General features: G+C 53.8%; 9 protein-coding genes across 9 annotated transcripts; 6 read left to right on the top strand and 3 right to left on the bottom strand.

Annotated features, from left to right (window-relative positions):
- Positions 1-306: 306 nt before the first annotated feature.
- On the top strand, positions 307-4,739 carry SETTUDRAFT_147736 (uncharacterized protein). Its single transcript, XM_008024949.1, has 10 exons — positions 307-612; positions 701-840; positions 982-1,110; positions 1,209-1,410; positions 2,986-3,331; positions 3,386-3,432; positions 3,533-3,537; positions 3,602-3,664; positions 3,715-4,342; positions 4,395-4,739. The coding sequence occupies exons 1-10, from the start codon at positions 561-563 to the stop codon at positions 4,568-4,570; spliced, it is 1,788 nt and encodes a 595-aa protein (XP_008023140.1). The 5' UTR covers positions 307-560; the 3' UTR covers positions 4,571-4,739.
- A 133-nt stretch (positions 4,740-4,872) lies between these two features.
- SETTUDRAFT_147734 (uncharacterized protein) lies at positions 4,873-6,467 on the bottom strand (the record flags this gene model as incomplete). The annotated part of the gene is made up of 2 exons (XM_008024948.1): positions 4,873-6,048; positions 6,405-6,467. 2 exons carry the CDS (start codon positions 6,465-6,467, stop codon positions 4,873-4,875), a joined length of 1,239 nt encoding a protein of 412 aa, XP_008023139.1.
- An 801-nt stretch (positions 6,468-7,268) lies between these two features.
- SETTUDRAFT_105020 (uncharacterized protein) lies at positions 7,269-8,738 on the bottom strand (the record flags this gene model as incomplete). Its single annotated transcript, XM_008024947.1, has 4 exons — positions 7,269-8,061; positions 8,111-8,454; positions 8,510-8,559; positions 8,612-8,738. 4 exons carry the CDS (start codon positions 8,736-8,738, stop codon positions 7,269-7,271), a joined length of 1,314 nt encoding a protein of 437 aa, XP_008023138.1.
- Positions 8,739-9,382: 644 nt separating this feature from the next.
- On the top strand, positions 9,383-11,881 carry SETTUDRAFT_167846 (uncharacterized protein). Its single transcript, XM_008024946.1, has 3 exons — positions 9,383-9,639; positions 9,718-10,760; positions 10,810-11,881. The coding sequence occupies exons 1-3, from the start codon at positions 9,455-9,457 to the stop codon at positions 11,580-11,582; spliced, it is 2,001 nt and encodes a 666-aa protein (XP_008023137.1). The 5' UTR covers positions 9,383-9,454; the 3' UTR covers positions 11,583-11,881.
- A 49-nt stretch (positions 11,882-11,930) lies between these two features.
- SETTUDRAFT_159731 (uncharacterized protein) lies at positions 11,931-13,136 on the top strand (the record flags this gene model as incomplete). The annotated part of the gene is made up of 2 exons (XM_008024945.1): positions 11,931-12,026; positions 12,081-13,136. The coding sequence occupies 2 exons, from the start codon at positions 11,931-11,933 to the stop codon at positions 13,134-13,136; spliced, it is 1,152 nt and encodes a 383-aa protein (XP_008023136.1).
- Positions 13,137-13,543: 407 nt separating this feature from the next.
- On the top strand, positions 13,544-14,008 carry SETTUDRAFT_105246 (uncharacterized protein; the record flags this gene model as incomplete). Its single annotated transcript, XM_008024944.1, has 2 exons — positions 13,544-13,667; positions 13,842-14,008. 2 exons carry the CDS (start codon positions 13,544-13,546, stop codon positions 14,006-14,008), a joined length of 291 nt encoding a protein of 96 aa, XP_008023135.1.
- Positions 14,009-14,528: 520 nt separating this feature from the next.
- Positions 14,529-15,244, bottom strand: SETTUDRAFT_159729 (uncharacterized protein; the record flags this gene model as incomplete). The annotated part of the gene is made up of 4 exons (XM_008024943.1): positions 14,529-14,859; positions 14,910-14,959; positions 15,053-15,108; positions 15,220-15,244. 4 exons carry the CDS (start codon positions 15,242-15,244, stop codon positions 14,529-14,531), a joined length of 462 nt encoding a protein of 153 aa, XP_008023134.1.
- Positions 15,245-15,419: 175 nt separating this feature from the next.
- Positions 15,420-16,283, top strand: SETTUDRAFT_105400 (uncharacterized protein; the record flags this gene model as incomplete). Its single annotated transcript, XM_008024942.1, has 1 exon — positions 15,420-16,283. The coding sequence occupies one exon, from the start codon at positions 15,420-15,422 to the stop codon at positions 16,281-16,283; it is 864 nt and encodes a 287-aa protein (XP_008023133.1).
- A 2,086-nt stretch (positions 16,284-18,369) lies between these two features.
- Positions 18,370-19,056, top strand: SETTUDRAFT_80902 (carbohydrate-binding module family 63 protein; the record flags this gene model as incomplete). Its single annotated transcript, XM_008024772.1, has 1 exon — positions 18,370-19,056. A coding segment is annotated over one exon (687 nt), but the record flags the coding sequence as incomplete, so codon positions are not given.
- Positions 19,057-20,001: the final 945 nt, after the last annotated feature.

Raw genomic sequence — 20,001 nt, 5'->3', positions numbered from 1 at the left:
GCGAGGCCATGGACCGACAATACGTAAACCAATGCTTCGAGAAGCGCGAGAGTCGCCAGTCACACGGCGGCACGGGGGCTGGACAGCGGCGCATGTCCCATGGCTGCTGTGCGTGTGTGTGTGCGTGTGCGTGTGCGTGTGCGTGTAGGTGTAGTGTTGATTGTATCAAGAGACGACATGGGCCGGCGGCCAGCATGACGGCATCAGCACGTGTCGGGCGTCTCTTCTGTTCTGCTTTCTGGCTTCTATTTTTTTTTCTTCTTCTTTCTTTTCGTCTGCTCGGTCCTCTTTGTGCTGCCGTCCTGTGTCGTCGCCGTCTGCCGCCCATCGCATCCCTCTCCGTCCGCCTGTCACGTCTGGCCCGCTACCGCTTGCAGGGCGACGGCGTCATCCCCGGAGCTAGCTCGTCCAGGCAATCGGCAGGCCCAACGTCCAAAACGCAACTTAGGCAGCTGCGTCTCCCCCCCCCGTCGTCTGAGAACGGCCACCTCCAAAAATCCTGGCCAGTCGTCTGCCATCGTCCCCAGAGCTCCCCTAGAAAAAGAACCCCCCGCAACACCATGGCGCCGCCCAAGCAGAGGAAGATTGCCATTGTCGGCAGCAGGGCAGTCGGTACGTCGTGGCGCGCCCGGCTGGCGCGCCCTTCACATGCAAGCACCGCCGCCGCCCGCAAGCAGCATACTGACGCCACTCTGCGCAGGCAAGTCGAGTATGACGGTGCAGTTCGTCGACGGGCACTTTGTAGACAGCTACTATCCCACGATTGAGAACACGTTCAGCAAGATGATCAAGTACAAGAACCAGGACTATGCCACCGAGATTATCGATACGGCAGGACAGGTACACGAGGTTTTCTTTTCTCCCCGCGTCGCGACGCCCAGCCCAGCTCCACACCCCACGCCCGCCCTGCCGTGCAGCCATGTCTGTCGGCAACATGGACAAGTAGAGAAAATGCCCGCTGACTTGGACGCCCACTCCCAGGATGAATACAGCATTCTTAACTCGAAGCACTTCATCGGCATCCACGGCTACATGATTGTCTACTCGGTCGCCAGCAAGCAGAGCTTCGAAATGGCCCGCATTATCCGCGATAAGATCTTGAACCATCTGGTAAGTGCTGCCGCATCCTGCCGTCGTCGGCCCATGCACCCTTGGACGTGCATTCCCCCCCTCGACCGGACGCCGTAGCTAACCACAATGTCGACTAGGCCGTCGAATGGGTTCCGCTGGTCATTGTGGGCAACAAGTCGGACCTCCGCCCCGAGCAGCGCCAGGTGACGCCCGAGGACGGCCGCGCTCTCGCCGCCGAGTTCAAGTGTGCGTGGACCGAGGCCAGCGCTCGCTACAACGAAAATGTACAAAAGGCCTTTGAGCTCATGGTTGCTGAGGTGGAGAGATCCCAGAACCCGGGTGAGCCTGCAGGCGGCAGCAAGTGTACAGTCATGTAATAGCTGAGACTCCTGACTGACATGAGCACACCCACCAAGGCGCCGGGGTGGACAAGTACCAGGCGCTCCAAAAAGAGCGCGATGACAAGGCACAGAGGCGCCAGCAGTTGAAGGATGCGTTTCGCCATCCCATTGACCATTGGAGGCGTGTGCTCGCAAAGAAAGACTAGGACGCGGTTTCGCCCCTTTCCTTTGGCTCTGTAGACGGCATAGACGGCGGCTTGGGCGGCTCTGACTTTCTTGTTTTCTAATGCCGACACGGGCTTCCTATTCTTCATTGGGGGGGAGGGGGGCCACAGTTCGGAATGGCGTAATGGTGTAAGCGGAGGTGTAATAGGCGTTGGTTGTATTGCTATCTGATCTGTACTTGCTATCCGTGCGCCTCTCAACCATCACGTCTCACGGCCACTACTGCTCTACGTTATTTTCAACAATGGACGACGTACCCGGTTGCAGCCGCCACAAGGCACGCGTGCATGTTTGTCTTTTTTTTTGGCGTCTGGCATAACCGCCAGCCCCCGTCTCAACCCTGCGTGGTCTACAGCAATAGCTCCACCTTGCCAGTGCATGCACCGACCACCCCTCCAACCCAACCCAATCCAATCCACAGAACTCGTTTAGGCAGCTCTGAAGCTTTGACGAAAAAGCCACTGTGTTCGACGGTCTTTGGCAAGGCCTACTCGATTTGGTAGTTTGGGACCGAGAGCTCTGTGCGGCCTCATGTGCCCATGCGGCGGCACCAGCTTTCTTCTTCCCTAGCATCCGTCACCGCTCGTGGATGGAGTGCCGTATTGCGGCCCGGACTGATTGGCTGCCGCGCCGAAGCCGCTTTCCACATGCGGCAGTTTCGGCCAGGGCCGTCGATTGCTGTGCTTTGAATGAAAAGGATTCCCCGGTGCGTTTGCGGTTAGACCCAGGTGCCGGCGCACTTGCCCGCTCTGGGCCTAGTGCGGGCAACTGAATCGAATCCCTGCAAACCGGGCCTGGTGTTGTGTGCGGGACACAACTGATGAGTCGCCTTTGACACGCACCGCACGACCACGCGCCATTGCTCCCTCCCCCCGACACGCACAGAGAGAGAGAGCTTGTGAGACAGGATGCTTGACATGTACGTCTGAATCTCTTTCATTCTCCCCCTGAAAAATCCGACGCAGGACATGTAGCTGTATGCGCCCGACGAGTGGGGTCAGGAGGGGTTTATACGCACTCAGAGGGGGGAGCATGTAGAGTGGAAAACATTGGATAATGCTATGGCCTTCAGCCGCCACCAAAGAAGCTCGCTAACAAGGATTTCTCTACAGAAACGACTTTATCAAGGAGCGCGGCGGCGACCCGGAAGTGAGCATCCCTCGAACATGCTCGCGCGATGCATTTGCCATGGCTAATTCTCCGCCTAGAAAATCCGCGAGTCGCAGAAAAAGCGATGCGCGCCCGTGGAGATTGTAGACGAGATCATTGCCGATTTCGAAGGCAAGACAGCCCACTCGAAAAAAAACCACATGCTAAAGTTCATGGTGTGACTTACACGCAAACGCAGACCACCGCCGCACGCAATACGACGCAACGCAGATGGGATCCAAGATCAACGCTGTACAGAAGCAGATTGGAGCCAAGAAGAAGGCCAAGGAGAACGCCGACGACCTGCTCGAAGAGAAGAAGCAGCTCGAGGAGTCGAAGAAGAAGCAAGAGGCCGAGGCCCACGCAAAGCTCCTCAAGCTGCATGCAAAGGCTAAGACGGTGGGCAACTACGTGTACAAGGATGTGCCTGTGAGCGACAACGAAGACAACAATGCTGTTTTGAAGACGTGGGCGCCGGAAGCAAGGAAACCAGAGTTCAAGCAGGATGGCATTCCGCATCATGGTGTGTTGGCGAGGCTCAACGGGTGTGTTGATACATAAATCAATGGTGAGCGAGTGATACTGATGGTATGGTTTAGCTACGACCCGGAGCGAGGCACAAAGATTGTTGGTCACAGAGGATATGGTAGGCTGACACTTTATGCTATAGAACTTGACTAACTTCTGTCTAGTACGTACACTCAAAACTATCGCGATTCTTTCACTACAATTCGTTGCGGAGGCAGAAAGTGTTGGATGGAGTTTCTGCTTGGAAGTTGCGTAACATAAAGCATCGGCTAATTGACGTGGTTTAGTGCCTGACTGGATACGGCGTCTTCCTCAACCAGGCGCTGATCAACTATGGTCTAGAATTCCTGGTAGGTACCACACAGGGTATGTCTAACTGAATACTGACATGGACTTTCAGTTCAGCAAAGGCTTCACCCCTAACCAGCCTCCCTTCTTCATGCTCCGCGACCAGATGGCCAAGACAGCACAACTCTCCGACTTTGACGACGAGCTCTACAAGGTCACCGAGAGCAAGGACAAGCCAGAAACCGACAAATACCTCATTGCTACCTCGGAACAGCCCATTTCTGCTCTTCACTCGGAGGAGTGGCTCCACAGCGACCAACTACCCATCAAGTACGCTGGATACTCGACAAACTTCAGGAAAGAGGCTGGATCCCACGGCAAGGACGCATGGGGCATCTTCCGGATACACCAGTTTGAAAAAGTTGAGCAATTCCTCCTCACACACCCTGAAAAGTCATGGGAGGCATTCGACGAGATGCTCACCAACTCGGAGGAGTTTTACCAGAGCCTTGGTCTGCCCTACCAGGTTGTCGCCATTGTTTCTGGAGCTCTGAACAACGCAGCTTCGATGAAGCGTGATTTGGAGGCCTGGTTCCCCGTTACCGGTGGTGGCGAGTACAAGGAGCTTGTCTCGATTTCCAACTGCACCGACTACCAGACGCGTGAGCTGGAGATTCGACATGGTGTCAAGAAGCTGAACGCAACCCGCAAGGAATACGTTCACGCGCTCAACGGCACTCGTAAGTTTCTGGTATTGATGATGGACATGTATGCACTAACAGAGGACATTAGTCTGTGCCACTGAGCGAACACTCTGCTGTATCCTCGAGAACTACCAGACACCTGAGGGTTTTGTTGTTCCCGAGGTGTTGCGCAAATACATTCCGGGCCAGCCCGAATTCCTGCCATACGTCAAAGAGTGGAGGGCGCCCAAGGAAGACAAGCCCCTCCCCGACCGGACGAAATAGAGCTGTGATTGTTTCTAGTCTGGTGGGTACGATGAAAGTACTAGGCTGAGGATGTTGCATCTACCTGCCATAGTAAGGGATGAATGAATGGATATGGGCTGGAAAGGGATGATTTGTAGCAGCTACTGCATGAATGAAAATGCATGACAATGAGAATGATTGAAGTAAAGAAATGTGCACTTGTGGTTTTATGTTGAGATGTACCACCAACTCCCGCCAAATAAGCCTCTCTTTCTCTGTCTCTCTCTCTCTATTCACCCGCATTTGCCAAACAACCCCCCCCCCCTCATCCCTCGCAAAAATCAGCCAAGTCTGTTTTCCCAACTCCCCAACCACCGATACCACATGCACACTTTTTCCAACTCGCTCAACGCCCTGTCTACCGCACACATGTTTGTTTTTTGTTCCATGGTATCGTCTCCTTCCTTTTCATTCCCATCACCATCACCATCACCACCACCACCACCACGACGATGACCACGACGATGACGATGCTCTCGCCGCCGCCGCCTTCGACCCTTGAGCTCAACAAAGAAAATATAATGCCAATTCTGCTCTCCGCTCGGCCGCGTATTAATCGACGTGAGATTGATGCCGTGCGTGGAAAAGGCCGTGAGACATGCTGCCAGAGCGCCTGGATTCGCGTGGTCAAGCGTAAATGTAACTAGGGATTTCCAGTTTCCATCATCATCATCATCTTCATTGTTGGTATTATTATGATTTGGAGGTTCGGTGTTGGATTCGTTGATTTTCACAACAGTCGTCGTTGTCGGTGTAGTTCCAATAGCGTGTGTAGCGATATTCGTGGAATCATGGTCCCCGCAGCCCCGGTTCCGTAGCACCAGAAACCGCGTCGTGTTGCCCAGTTTATCATTGATGCCTTTTGCAAGCACATCGAGGCCCGTCAGGTGTGCGGCCATGAGACTGGAGAGTGCGGCCGACGCGCCAGACGGGTCCTGCGCTGCGATTTCAGCAGCTCGAGAGGTAGAACTCACGTCGTGCTTCTCGGCCGTCTTGAGATGGGTGCTGAGGAAGTTTTTGCACTGGCCCCACGCTTGCGGGTGTGAGTACATGTGTTTGATGTGCGAGAAGTTGGGGGTCGCGTCTCTTTCTCTTTCTCTTTCTTCTTCTCCTTGTCCAGCTGTTTTTTCTTGGTTTTGCGTTTGCGACACAGACACAGACACATCTACATTTACTTCCTTACTACTCCTACTCCTACTCTTACCCGCCGCAAACCCCAGCAAACAATGCTGAACAGCGACATACGCCTCTCCGCAAACAACGATATCCGGGTGTTTCGCCTGCACGTCGGCAAACAGGTCGAGCGTAAACACGACGCTGCCATTGGAGCTGTTTTCAAACGGTACGACGCCGCGGAATGCGGTGCGGGCCTGGACCGCCGAAAAGACGTCTTCGATGGTCACGAGCGGGGCGAGCGTGACGGGGGGAGATGCGGATGAGAAGGCGGAGAGGGCGGCCTAGTTTGTGTGTTGGAATTTTTATTTTTATGCTTGTGTGTGTGTGAGAGAGAGAGAGAGAGAAAGAGATGGTGGGGGTGAAAAGGGAATTGAATTGAAAGTATAGTTGTTCAAGGAAAATAGTGATGATTGATACAAGAAATGAGTGATACAAAAACAAAACAAAAAGAAAAGATGTATCAGACGATGGAATTATTCGAAAAATCTTCAATACACCATATATTCTTCTCTTTCTATCTTTCAGACAGAAGGAGGAAAAAAAAAAGAGAAATAGACATGTAAGCCGAAAATGGAAAAAAAAAATCCAAACACAAAACAATGACGATCTGAAAGCCATGGTGATTGCTCAAACTCACCTGGTGCGTGTAGCTACCCTCTGGCCCCAAAAAAGCCACGACGGGGGTTTCGTCGCCAGCCATGTTCTATGTTGTTGTTGTGGCGAGACGTTGTATGTAATACACACACGGGATGCAAAGGTGGATTTATATATACGTTAGGTGGTTGTTGACTGGTCCTCGGAACGGCGTCGGAACCCCGGTATCGGCCCTACGGCAACATGATCAAACAGGAAATTAGCAAAAGCAAGAAAGCAAAGCACATGTAGGGCGCAGTACCCTAGGGCGCAAGACTAGGGTGCATTGATCAACCAATGCGGACAAGGTCAACGTCACTACCGAGCGTATCACCATCACTCATTTCAACACATGTCAGAACATCAATTTTATTTCAGCTAAACTTGAGCGAGCGACGAGCTGACGCATAGGTACGTGAGCAATCTGCATTTTCTTCTTCCCCTTTGAGACCGCTTCTGGAGAGAGAGGGCAGCCGATCAAAGACAAGATCCATCCTTCAGAACCCCAATATTTCTAGTCCTGACTGCAGCTAAGATAGAGCTTCTGGGACTGACTTTTGAAGAGGGCCGAGCCTTTGAAGAGGCTGCTGCCTCTCCATGCAAGCGAGAGCGGGTCGTGGTAAGAATGGGTCTTTGTCGACCTAGACGCCATTAGCAGAGGCTTGTCGACATGGCCGTCTTCAACCTACATTGCAAACCCTCCGTAGGCACTCCCATCTTACAATCTGGAGAGGCGAAGCGTCGTTGCTTCGACTTCTCCGGCCTTGACTCTGGACACGTCGTTTTGACTTTTGGCGCGGGTAGCGGACGTTCCTTCACTCGACACGAGTGGAGACGCTACCTCGCAGTCAGCGAGGGCGCACAACCGTCAATCGTCGTAGAACTCGTCTTCGTCATCGTCGACCTCGGCGAGCTGCTCAAAGTTGAGGGCGTAACGGAGGATGGCGCCGATACCACCAAAGCCCTTGACGAACTGGTTGCCCTCGGAAGAACGGTCCGAGACGAATTCGAGGTTGGCGCCAAAGTCGCGGTACTTTTCAGCCAGCCACTCGAGCATCGAGCCCTGGTCAATGACTTCCATCTCCTGGCCCGTCTCCTTGTCCATGAAGATGCTTCGGTCCTCTTCTTGAGCCTTGGTGGTGTGGAGAATGATCTCCGAACCCGACGAGCTCTTGAGAACCCACCGCGTGATTTCCAGGTTCTCAAAGACAATCAGCGTCTCTGCGGCACCAGCCTCCAACGCCTTGAGCGTGTCGTCGATACCGTAGCAGACCTTGCCCGAGTCCTTGGAGATGTGGTCAAAGTACTCGTTGATGAGCTTCTTCTCCTGGATAAACTTGACGTTGCTAAGCGTCTCGCCTGCCAGTTCAATGGCCTGGTTGAAACCGTTCTCGCCTCCGTACGACACGTCGACGACCTTGATGACCTTGGACTGCAGGCGGTTGTCGAACAGGTCGGACTGGTTGAGGTCGTTCTTGAAGTCGGCCGAACCAGCGAGAATGATGCCGGCGACGTTGACCTTGTCGGCGGTGATGAAGTTCTGGACAGCCAGCTCGGCCACCTTGCGGACGTAGTTGTGGCGCTTTTCTTCACGCAGACGGGCAAAACGCAGCGCCGACTGACCACCACGGCCGTGCTTCTTGGGCAGGTCGACCGAAAACCTGCTACTGTCAATACCACGGCATCCCTGGCACGACACGTCACACTCACTTGTGAACAATCTCGCGTGTGTTTCCCGAAAGGGTGCCGAAGAGGGCGCCGTTTCCGTCCATGATGATGAAGCCAAACTTCTGGTCCGACTCGAGCAGCTCGCTCAGGGCCTCGGTGTGGAACTTGTTGTCACACAGGTACAGCGACGTGTTGATGGGCTTGAAGGGCTCAAAGTCGATGTTGATCTTGCGCTCCTTGCCCTCTGCGGTGATGATTTCACCGCAGTAGACGACGAGGCCATTGGGAGGGACCTTGGAGTACAGCTTCAGGCGCTGCTGGGTCGACGTGATGGCGGACAGGACCGAGAGGCGGTTGACGCGGGACTTGATGTTGGAGGCCGTTCCCTGGGGGCGCGCACGTTAGTCGATCGACCCGGTGGCCACAGATACGCAGACGTACAAACTCTTCAGCCAACATCTTGGCAGCGCGCGAAACCTGGTCCTTGGGGGCTTTGCAACGTCAGTCGTCGGGTGCGTGGGTGGCTGCGCGGGCTCGACATACGGATGATGAGCGAAATCATGGATGTGCCATTTCCGCGGGCGGCCTCGAGGCGCTTGATGAGCTTCTTGACCTTCCAGATCTCAATGTTCTTCTCCGCCTCGTTGGGCTGCTCGTTCTTCCCGGACATGGCCGCGGTGTTTGAGGGGGGTGGTGTGGAGGGAGGGAGGGAGAGGTTGGCAGGGAGGGTGGGGTCGAGAGATTTTCTTGCCCAGTGCCAGCGAGGGGCAGGCAAGCGACGACGTAGCCGACGGGCGGCAGCACACTACTCCTGCGAGCACGCGTTCGCCGGGAGCGACAGGCGGGGGGCGGCAGAGAGGGAGGGGGGGAGAGAGAGCGAGGCTTGGGACGAGATATTCTGGCTGCACACTCACACACAGGCACGCACACATGCAGACGCATCGGATACACATGAGGATACGCACACTGCCACTACCACTGCCACTGCAGAATCCGGCCAGAGCGGTCAGTCGGCAGCTCGCTTGCGCGGCCAGTCAGCGCGGCGGGCGGGCAAGGCTGTCTTATCATGCGGCCTTCGCGCCCTGGCCGGCCATGACGGCAGTCGTGCGGGGGTCTCGTCTTGCTCTCCATGGCTCCTAACCTTCTGCGTGCTTCCAAGGCCTGGGTCGGCGCTTTTTATATAATGCCATCCGTCGTGTGTTATCTCGTGCCTCCGCAATGCGCAATCTCAACCCGACGATAGCCTGACATCGCCTCCAGTAGTTCCCGCCTCCCTGCAGGGTTTCATCACAACCAACTTTTCTCCTCCCTATATGTATCAGCCCTCCCGCGCCCCGTCCTCCTCGCCACCACGCCTTTGACTGCTCGTGCCCGCCGCTGCTCATCATGGACATTAGGGGAAAGCAGCCATCCACCTGGGACGCGTACGACGGCGCCGCGAGGGCCTCAGTCGACTCGGATGCAGGAAGCCGAGTGCAGTGGGACCAGCTCGAGCGGCGCCCCAGCCGAGAGAGCAACATGACAGGCGGGGGGCGCTGGTCAGAGGCAGCCGGCGAGCTGCGGCGACGGAGGTGAGTCGAGTGAATAGTGGGCGGGCGGGCCATCACGCCCCCATGATTGACCAAGCTAGCTAACCACCTCCCTCTCAGATCCTCCATCGGCCACCAGTTTGGCGCCCTGGGCGACGCCGGTGGCGTCAACAGCATCAACAACTTTGCGCGGTCCTGGCAGCGTGCCGCCGGCTTCTTCGAAATCACACCTGTGCGCCCCTCGTTCCGCGTCGAGCACGACGGCGACGACGACGACGACGACCAAGATGGCGACAGCGGGGCGACCGAGTTTGTGCGCAGCGGCCTGCCAGCCTCGATACCAGACCAGCGATCAGCCCTGAGGGAGGCGCTGCAGACGCAGGGAAGGCACTCGTCCGACAACGCAGTCGCCGATGAAGAGCAAGCGGTGAATGAACAGACGCAGCTGCTGCCCCACGCAGTCGAGCAGCGCCTGAGAGGAAGAGGGTCGAGCATATTCCAGGTCGAGCCCTCGCTGTCGTCGCCTTTTGGCGCAAGCTACGGCACCGCATACGGCAGTCTGAGCTCGCGCTTCAACGAGTCGTCGATGCGCCACGCAGGAAGACTGTTCACCGAGCAGCAGACCAAGGGGGCGACCGAGCCCGAACAAGAGCGAGAGCCGCTTCTTGTCAAGCAGATTGAAGAGGACGGCCATATCATCAATGTGGTTGTGGGCCAATCCACCGTGCCCCAGACTATTTTCAACTCGGTCAACGTGCTGGTTGGCGTGGGGCTGCTCACTCTCCCCCTGGCCTTCAAGTACTCGGGCTGGCTGATTGGCATGATTTTCCTGGCATGGTCAGCTGTTGTCACTTCGTACACTGCGAAGCTGCTAGCAAAGTGCCTGGACGTTGATGGCTCCTTGATTACATTCGCCGACTTGGCCTATGTCTCGTACGGATCAAAAGCCCGAATTGCCGTCAGCATGTTGTTCTCTCTCGAGCTGCTGGCAGCCTGTGTTGCGCTCGTGGTGCTGTTTGCTGACAGCATGGACGCTCTCATTCCTGGCTGGGATATCTTGCAGTGGAAGATTCTGTGCGGCTTGATCCTGATACCGCTGAGCTTTCTACCGCTCCGCTTTTTGTCATTTACGTCTGTTTTGGGCGTCATGTCCTGCTTTGGAAGTAGGTTATAATCACACCCTTGCAGAGCTCACCTACTAACATCTGCTAGTTACAATTGCCATCTGGATCGACGGCCTTGTGAAACCCGACGCTCCCGGATCTATACGCCAGCCCGCAACGCAGTACCTGTTTCCCGACAACTGGCTTACCGTCCCCCTCTCATTTGGCCTGCTCATGTCTCCCTGGGGCGGTCATTCTGTTTTCCCAAACATCTACCGCGACATGCGACACCCTTACAAGTACCGGAAATCAGTCGACGTGACGTACATCTTCACTTACATCATCGACGTCGGGATGGCATGCGCCGGCATCCTCATGTTTGGCGACGACGTCAAGGAAGAAATCACGAGCAACATCTTCCTGACACAGGGTTTCCCCAAGGGCATTTCCGTCTTTATCGCAATCTGCATCGCCATTATCCCCCTGACAAAGATTCCGCTCAACGCCAGACCCATTGTCAGCACTCTCGAGCTTCTCTTTGGGCTGGACGCACGTTCTCTCGCCATGTCATCCTCGATGGGTGGCATGAGTGGTCTTACTCGGGGAGCCCTCAAAATTTCCCTGCGCATCATTACCATTATTATTTTCGTCTTCATCGCTACCGTTTTCCCTTCGTTCGATCGCATCATGACGCTCCTCGGAAGCGTCGCCTGTTTTAGCATTTGCATCATCCTACCATTGATGTTCCATTTGAAGCTTTTTGGAAAAGAGATTTCCAGCGGCGAGAAGACGATGAATTGGGTACTGATCGCGGTGAGTACCGTAATGGCCATTGTCAGTACCGCGTTTGCTTGCGTGCCCAAGGAGACACTCGGGGCCTAGACATGAAGATATGTTTATTGGAGGAGGCATGAAAAGTTTAATGTTGTAGTGTGTTCTTGGCTCGTACACCGTTCGATATCCAGGATGTAGTTTGGCGTTTTGTAGCATTTGTTCGGCTTTCCTTTTGGCATCAGTATGTAAACCAGCATTCATGACCGAGTTCGAGGTTCACTGTCTTTACAGAGGCAGTGGCCTTTTCCTTTCACTAGAGAATCAGGGTCTAGCCTGCACTCACTTTCCGCCCAAGCGCCCTGCGCCTGCCGTTTTAGTGTATAGTTTTGCAGTAGAGTAGGATCAATCTACCAATATTTTCGTTCTTTACGCTTTACTGCACCGCGCGTTGCTCCCATGAGATCCTTCCTACCAATCAGACTCGCCATTTGCGCCACTTCTATATGCGCCCTCGTCCGCCATGACCCCTCCAAACGCACTACAAGCGCCAATGTCACCAACAGCACATTTGCAAGCAAACACCTTACTGAAACATGGTCCGGACAGGTCAGGACGGCTGGTAATGACCCATGGACACTGTCCGTCGCTCGAGGGACAAAGCTGCTGCAAGGCATGAAAGGTGGTGACGCAGAAGCAGCAAGACTCTACGGTCTAGATACAACGGCCGAATCGCCTTTCGATGGGGACCTGATCGACAAATTGCGGGAGTGGGGCTACAACGACAACAACGACGCTCTTACCCGGCAAGCAGACCCAGAGTGCAATCTTGATAGCCGTGACGGACACATGCTTAAAAAAGCCTTTGAGGAACTGGGCATTGGGACAAAGAGCAAAGGCCAGGGCGGACCAAACCAATGCTTCTTGATTGAGCACTTTGATGGTCCAGCTGTCAAGCGAAGAGATGATGGAAACATGCCCGAAAAGGTCGATCAGCGGTACGAAGTCTGCGGAAAGGAATACCGAGTTACCAATGCTGAGCATACAATTGGTGTCAATGCAGAGGCTGGAGCTGTATATGCGATGCAGCTCTCTTCGGCAGCTAAAGCAGCCCGCAGACTCTGGAAAAGAGCACCGCTTGCTGAAGAACTCCCGGCTATACGCAGCGTGTCTGACATTGCGTGGGCGTTTTGGAGCCGCGCGCACGGAGGGATAGGCCTCGAGAATATCAACTACCTCTTCGTTGTGATGATTGTTAACAAAGAAACGAATCAACATGTCAAGCGCGCCTTGGGTACGCTGTCGCCGCCCAGAGAGGAAGCCGATGGTTGGCCAGGCCATGATTTCACAATGGACACGGATTCTGGAAAGGCGCTACTTGGATCTCCAGTTGGACGCTGGGCAGGATACTTCCTAATGCAGCACAAGCGGCAACTAGGGGGGAACAAGTACATATCCAAGGTTAGAGTGTTCAAGAGTGAGAAGGAGGGAAGTTGGCCGTACTTTTTATTCTACGTCGAGGGTCCGGAAACAGCCTCCATTAGCAAACGAAAGAACGACAAGAATGTAAATGAGGGACATGTAAGTGAGGCAGCCAGGGTTATCACAAGAAGTGAGGATGGGAGACGTGTGGTCAGAGAGCATGTCATTCGAGCACGTATGTAGCATGTGTTCAAATTTCTAGAAAATACTACCACACAATCTTGAACTAGCGAGAAATGCCTATCATCGGGTTTCTGACACCACAAAAAAAAATTTGTCGAAAAGATAAACCCGTCTCAATATGAAGCCGACGAGGTGACGTCCCAGCTGACTAACAACGCGTCGGCGCGCCATCGGCGGCAATCCACGCAGAAAACCCCCGACAGCCCGCCCGTCAAGTACGTCAAAGAAATCCTGACCCGCAAACCGCACACCAGTGCCAGCCTGAGCCATCGCTCGCATACCCGCCCCCCTCTCGCTCACTCCAAACCCGATATCGCGCAAAGTCCCCCGCGTTCGCGAACACAACGCTTCCGACGCGAAACCCTGCCGATCAAGTAAATAAAAAAAACAAATACAACCAGGAAAAAATGGATTCTTTCGGCGGCGGCAGCAGCCTCGGCAACCTCGATCTCTCCAAGCTGTCGGATCGCGACAAGCAGGAATTGCAGCAATTCGCCATGAATGAGGGACAAAAGGCGAGGATTCAATCTTGTATGTCTCCCCTCTCATCCTCTCTTCCTCCACCACCACCACCACCACTTGCGCACACACTTCTCTTTGAGAAAGAACCTCCCTCCCTCCCTCTCTCTCTCTCTCTCTCACGCACACACACTCTTTATACGTAAAAGAAACACACAACATGCTAACATATTATCTTTACTAAAGCTATACACTCCCTCACCGACACGTGCTTCCGCAAGTGCATTCCCATGGGCACGGTCAAGACGGGGAAACTGGACAAGTACGAGGAGCCGTGTATGCGGCAGTGCGTGGATCGGTTTCTGGATGCCAATTTGGTTGTGCTGAGGGAGTTGGAGAGGCTGAGGGGTTAGCAGCTTCGTGGCTGAGGGGAGCGGAGAGGAATGTGGATGAAGAGATCAAGAGGGGAACCAAGGCGAGATGAAGAGAGTAAGGAACAGGGTTGTCCGAGCAAACTTTGAGTGGGGGGGGGGGGAAAGAGGAGGGCAATGTAAGATATGATACGAAACGATACGATAGCGTTGGAGCATCATTATATGTACTATATCGCATCATGGCTAGCTGCGCGGAATGCATGTTAGACCTGGCTATCAAAGCTATGCACATACATATAAATGCAATGAATAAGCATGCCATATCCAAATATAAAGTCAAGTCAAGGTTTCACCCAGTCAAACGTCACATACTCATGCTCAGGAAAATGTTTTAGGACCAAGTTGAGTATTGGCGCCATGCGGAAATTTCTTTCATTCGAGTCACCGTGACTACGTTTATCCCATGAACGCCCGCCATGCATATCACATCGCTTTTCAATTGCCGGGTATAACCAGACCCATCATGACCATGCCATTTTCTTATACAAAGACCGCCTCTTTAAACAATGGCGAGCTTGGTAGCCGCAATGTCGAGAGCATCGACATCAGCGGTGAGACGGCAGAAAGCCTTCTTTGAGCCGTCGGGGCGGATGAGGGTGTTGATCTTGACGCAGCTGACGTCGTACTGCTTCTTGAGGGCGGCGGCGATTTGGCGCTTGTTGGCCTTGACGTTGCAGATGAAGACAAGGGTGTTGTTCTCCTCAATCTTCTTCATGGCCGACTCGGTGTTGAGAGGGTGGATGAGGACCTTCTCAGCGTCCATGCGAGGCGCATGGGGGACCGACTTGCGAGGGTACTTGCCGGCGCGGGACAGTTCGAGGGTCTTGGGGCTACACGATTGTCAGCAGGCCAGATTTCGTCAACCAAGGGTAGGGCATACCGGTGGAAGCTGGTGCTCGTCCTGATGGCGCGCTTCTTGTTCGCATACGACTGTCATCTCGTTAATTGTGCCCGTCACACGAGAAGTACAGCCCGTCAGAGATGTAGTTCTGACACGACTCAAGAGGTTCAGGGGAGGCTTACGCCGCGAAGGGCCGCTTTGGCAGCGGCGTTGGCCTGCTTGCCAGTCTTGGTAGAGGCTGCAGACATTGTTAGCATTGCGTGCAAATCGGGGGTAGCTAATCGAAGCGCATTCGCAAAGTTCCTCGCTACTGTGATATGGCGCTGCTGCGGTGCAGATGCAGACGTACTCTTGGATGCTGGCTTGGGTCCCATTTTGGCGGTTTTGGTGGTCCTGTTGTTAGTGTCGAGAGTCGCAATCAGAAGTTCTAAAGGATTTTGCGCGCACGCGAGGGCAGTGTGAGGGCTCGGCTAATCCGCGCTAGTGCGAACCTGCCCTCCCGAACTCTCGGCATCCCCGCTGCATGTGACTTGCTACAAGACACATATCATGGCTGCGAAGAAGCGCCAAAAGACTTTGTCGCAAGGCCGACCGCCCATCAGCAAGCCCAAAGAGCGCATGACTTCAGAGCGATCGAGGACCATCATCCGCACCCATCACCGCTTACAAAAGGAGCACGCTGCAGCTCTCAAAAAAGGAGATTTGGTAGCCGCGAAAGAGATTGAACGAGCTATCGAAAAGAATGGGGGTATAAAAGCATACCAGGCGGCGAGCAAGCAGGGACAGGCTAAAGATCGGGGCGGCGATTCTAGCAAACTTTTGGTCGAATGGCTACAAAGGTCGCACGTGCTGGAACCTAAAGGATCGGACTGCGGCGCCCCTGAACTCAAATGCTTAGAAATCGGCGCTTTGTCGACAAAGAACGAGATCTCAAAATACTCCAACGCCATCCACATGACGAGGATTGATTTGAACAGCCAAGGTCCGGGTATTGAGAAGCAAGACTTCATGGAACGGCCAATTCCAACAACCGATAGCGACCGCTTCGATATCATCTCCTTGTCATTAGTACTTAATTACGTTCCCGAGGCTCCCGGCCGAGGCGAGATGCTCAGGCGCATCACCAAATTTCTGCGAAGAAGCACAACAAAGCCGGATGGTCTTCCCCCGGTATTGCCAGCGCTGTTCTTCGTCCTGCCTCTTCCGTGCGTCGACAATTCACGCTACCTGGACGAAGCACTGCTGTTGCAGATTATGGAGAATCTTGGCTTCGCCATGAAATTTAGCAAGAACACGTCGAAATTGTGCTATTACATGTTCGTCTTAACACGACAGCCCACTGAAACGCCGACAGAAAAGAGAAAGATTCGAGACGGGCCAGGGATGAACAATTTCTGCGTCGTTGTGGAATGAATACCAGCGTACTAAAATCAATGTTTCTTTGTTTTACGGATCGGGACACAGTCATCAATATAGGAGGATTGCAAGTCGCAGCTCATACGGCAAGCACGGCACCATGAAATCCTCTAGCGCACCGAGTACCAACCGGAGGCTGTTTATAGCTATCTCATCATCTTGGCACAGTAGCCCGCGACGGAGATTACCATAACAGTTCATTTAGATATGTTCTGTTTTGGTGCGACCACATCGGATCTGGGCGCCTGACCCACCTTGGCTCCACACTGAATCCATACTCAGCGGTGATAGACAACAGGAGACATTCTGCAGAAACTTTGTTCATGGTCCAATGGAATTCCACATCACAATGCATTAGAGGCTGGCAGTATCTACTTAAACCAGACCAGGTTCATCCCACAGTAGGTTGTGGCACCGCGACTCGTGCAGTCTCCCGATGTTTACAAAGTCGCGAATGGTCGATTCGGCCAATACTTGATATGTCGGTCGAAACGATTTTATTATATCAAACACTCTAACAACGTGGCAGAACTTGCGCCAAACAAGGCAAGTCCTCGACGGTAAGTATTGCCACCGGTTCGTGTGCGGTATTATGTGTAATATACAAGCTCCAGAATTGTCCGTGGTAATGCTGCGGTTGGCTGCTCGACCGATAAAGTACCGAAGGGTATTGCAGGGTGCTTCGTTTGAAACGCCTCCCCCCGATGGTGCACCGCGCACACAAGGCCACTTTGTATGACACCGCCATTGCCTGCGCGTCGACGTCGGCAGTCACACTACGACAAAGCACAACAGGAGACTGTACGAGGCTATACTGCAGCAGCTTGCTCGTGGTGTTGTACGTGCAAAGGGTCGGCTGCCAAGAGTAACGTCAAATTGCACCCATAATGTTGCCGCCTTGTCATCTCGCTCCCGTTTGATTTTCCTTTAGCGCGTTTTCCATCTCAACACATCATGGGTCACGGGGCCAGATCCTGACTCCTGTGAACTCATTGAGCCAAGCATTGCACAAGCTTTCTTTTGAAACCTATCTAGCATATCTGCCGCCTACGTACGCACTGGCCTGTCAGAGCACGTTTTTGCAGAAAACATGGCTCGTCGTACGGACGATGCGCAGCGCATGTGCCGTATTCCCCAGCGTTTATCGGGTCGAGTAACTGAATATCAAACAGGAGATGAGCTTATTTCCAACCGTTTCCGGGATCAAATCTCCACATGCATGCTTGTCCGAGCGCGTTGCCGCTTCGCTACTGCTCTAGTAAGATGAGGTCTCAGCTAGGCTTGGGGTTTATGTATCAGGGTGGGGGTGCCCTTTAGAAGCGGGTTTTTCATTTATCTTCTGTACCTCGTGGGCAAAGTCAAGTTTCATTCGCTCTTTCGAGTTCTCTAGTCACTCTTTTTTTTTCAAGCCGCTGTGCTGCTGCCGTTCGTTAAGTACCTGGATTCGTTGATACGACTCCTCACATTCGTTTGCAAACCCCCAATTGTCGACTAGAAGTCAGACACCATGAAATCCAACATTTTCTCCCTCTTGCCCATTATCGGCTTCGCGGCCGCGGCCGCCCCCGAGTCCAGCTGCAGCCTGTCGACCACCACCAAGATCGAGTTGGAGACGGTTTATGAGACTGCTTCAGTTCCCCCAGTTCCCGAGGCCGCAGCTGTCACGAGCAGCTCGGCCAGCGTCTGCATCCCAGCCACCGTCACTGAGACCAAGCGTGAAAAGGTTTACGTCACGGTCACTGCCGGTCAAGCTGCGGCTGAGGATGCTCCTTCGGGCACGACCATGACCACAACCAGCACCCGCAACCTGTACACCACCGTCACCATCCGGCCATCAGGTGGATTCTATGGCAACCATTCCGCTCCCGCCATCTTCAAGTCCACGACTACCGACAGTGGCTACCCCGTCAAGACGCCAGACTCTGCTTCCAAGGACAAGACGCCAGACTCGGACTCGACTGGTGAAGGCGAAGACGACGACTCGGACTCGTGCGATGCTGATCTTCCCCCAGCTCCCACGAGCTCCCCTATTGCGTCGCCGACGCCTGTCCCTTACGGCAAGGCTCCTCAGCCTTCTCCTTCCTCATCGCCTGTCGCTGAAGCAGCCAAGTCCAGCCCCGCTGCGGATGCAGACACCCCAGCTATCTCTCCCAAGAGTGTTAGCACCACAAGCGCAGCCATCAACAGCGGTAAAGTCACCAGCTACGGAGGCAACATCGACGGCGGCACCTGCTTGCTCACTGGCTACACCCTCCCCAAGGGCGTCTTCGGCACCGCCCTCACCGACTCTGACTGGAACAGCGCGGGCAACTGCGGTGCCTGTATGAGCGTTACCGGCCCCAGCGGCAAGACGATCACAGCCATGGTTGTCGACCAGTGCCCAGGCTGCGGCCCGCACCACCTCGACCTGTTCACCAACGCCTTTACACAGCTGGCTGATCTCTCTCTCGGCGTCATGGACGTCAAGTGGCAAATCGTGCCCTGTGGCATCACGACTCCCTTTAAGCTCAGGAACAAGTCTGGAACCAGCGCCCACTGGTTCTCGATGCAGGTCATCAACTCCAACGTGGCCGTCAAGACGCTCGAAGTCTCGACCGACGGCGGCAAGACATGGATGGGCACCGTCAGGCAGCCGTACAACTTCTTTGAGAAGTCCACTGGCTTTGGCACCGACAAAGTTGACGTTAAGGTCACCAGCACCAGCGGCCAGTCCATCATTGTCAAGGATGTCAGCGTTGCTGCTGGCACGACCAAAGATGCCACTAGCAACTTTTCTTCTTAAAAAAAGATAAGAAAAAGAGCGAAGATCGGCCGTGCTGACCGAACTTGATATCTAATTTTTTTCGGCTGTGGGGTAAAAGGGTGGGGGTTGCAGAGGGGCCTTTGTATACATGTTGAACGATTGTTTTAAACCGGCATGACAAAATAACTTGATTGTGCTTTTGTCCTGTCTGTTGATGCATGTGGGGGGCCAAAAAAAAACCCCCCAAATTTTATTCTTTATTTATTTTTTCTTAACTTTTCTTCGGCGGGGGCGAATAGCTCAAACTACTAGTAACAAACCACACCACCTACTTTAGCTATGCTTAGCCTCATTACGTACCCTATTTTTAGCACAATCATCTTTTCTCTCCTGTGTTCAATTTGATTTTTTTTTTCTTTTCATTCCAACAAAAACCTTCTTTTTCTTTGAGCGTTCCCCCGTCGTAGTACTACTACTACTACTACTACCAGAAAAATGCTGCATTGAAATATGCACATGAACATATAATGTGTGTTACTAAGTAGTACTCTATTCCCTGCAACACTGTTACCTTAACGACAAGGGGTCAAGCAATCGAATTCATCTTCTGCAACGTTTCGCCCAAGTAGTCCAAGTTGTATACATATACCGCGACAACAAAGGAATTTTTTTTCTATCTCTTAATATCCACATGCACGATTAAAAAAGGTCTACTTACGCAAAGAACGCATGTCGTTACATACGAACCCCCCAGTGCATACTTACGCCTCCCTCCCTCGCCCTTCCCCGCACATTCGTATTCGCACGCATACCATACAATCGCAGTAGCACCGCGCAAGGACCAAATACCAGACACACGCACCCAGGTCGCCGTCGTCATCGGCCCCACCTCCACCACGTATCCAGCGGGGAGGATCCAACGGTTACCGGGGGGGGGGGGGACAACAAGATGGCGATCGTCAGCGTAATTTT

The sequence above is a fragment of the Exserohilum turcica genome (assembly GCF_000359705.1).
Source record: "Exserohilum turcica Et28A unplaced genomic scaffold SETTUscaffold_13, whole genome shotgun sequence".
In the NCBI taxonomy this organism is placed as follows: Eukaryota; Fungi; Ascomycota; class Dothideomycetes; order Pleosporales; family Pleosporaceae; genus Exserohilum; species Exserohilum turcicum.
Note: the sequence above shows the minus strand (reverse complement) of the source record. Positions and strands in the feature narration are given on the sequence as shown.

Excerpts from the sequence above, each read along its gene's own strand:
- SETTUDRAFT_147736 (XM_008024949.1), top strand. The coding sequence starts at position 561 with ATGGCGCCGCCCAAGCAGAGGAAGATTGCCATTGTCGGCAGCAGGGCA. Across the intron at positions 3,332-3,385 it reads GTGTTGGCGAGGCTCAACGG|CTACGACCCGGAGCGAGGCA; the intron begins GTGTGTTGATAC and ends GGTATGGTTTAG. Across the intron at positions 3,665-3,714 it reads ACTATGGTCTAGAATTCCTG|TTCAGCAAAGGCTTCACCCC; the intron begins GTAGGTACCACA and ends ATGGACTTTCAG.
- SETTUDRAFT_167846 (XM_008024946.1), top strand. The coding sequence starts at position 9,455 with ATGGACATTAGGGGAAAGCAGCCATCCACCTGGGACGCGTACGACGGC. Across the intron at positions 9,640-9,717 it reads GGCGAGCTGCGGCGACGGAG|ATCCTCCATCGGCCACCAGT; the intron begins GTGAGTCGAGTG and ends CCTCCCTCTCAG. Across the intron at positions 10,761-10,809 it reads CGTCATGTCCTGCTTTGGAA|TTACAATTGCCATCTGGATC; the intron begins GTAGGTTATAAT and ends AACATCTGCTAG.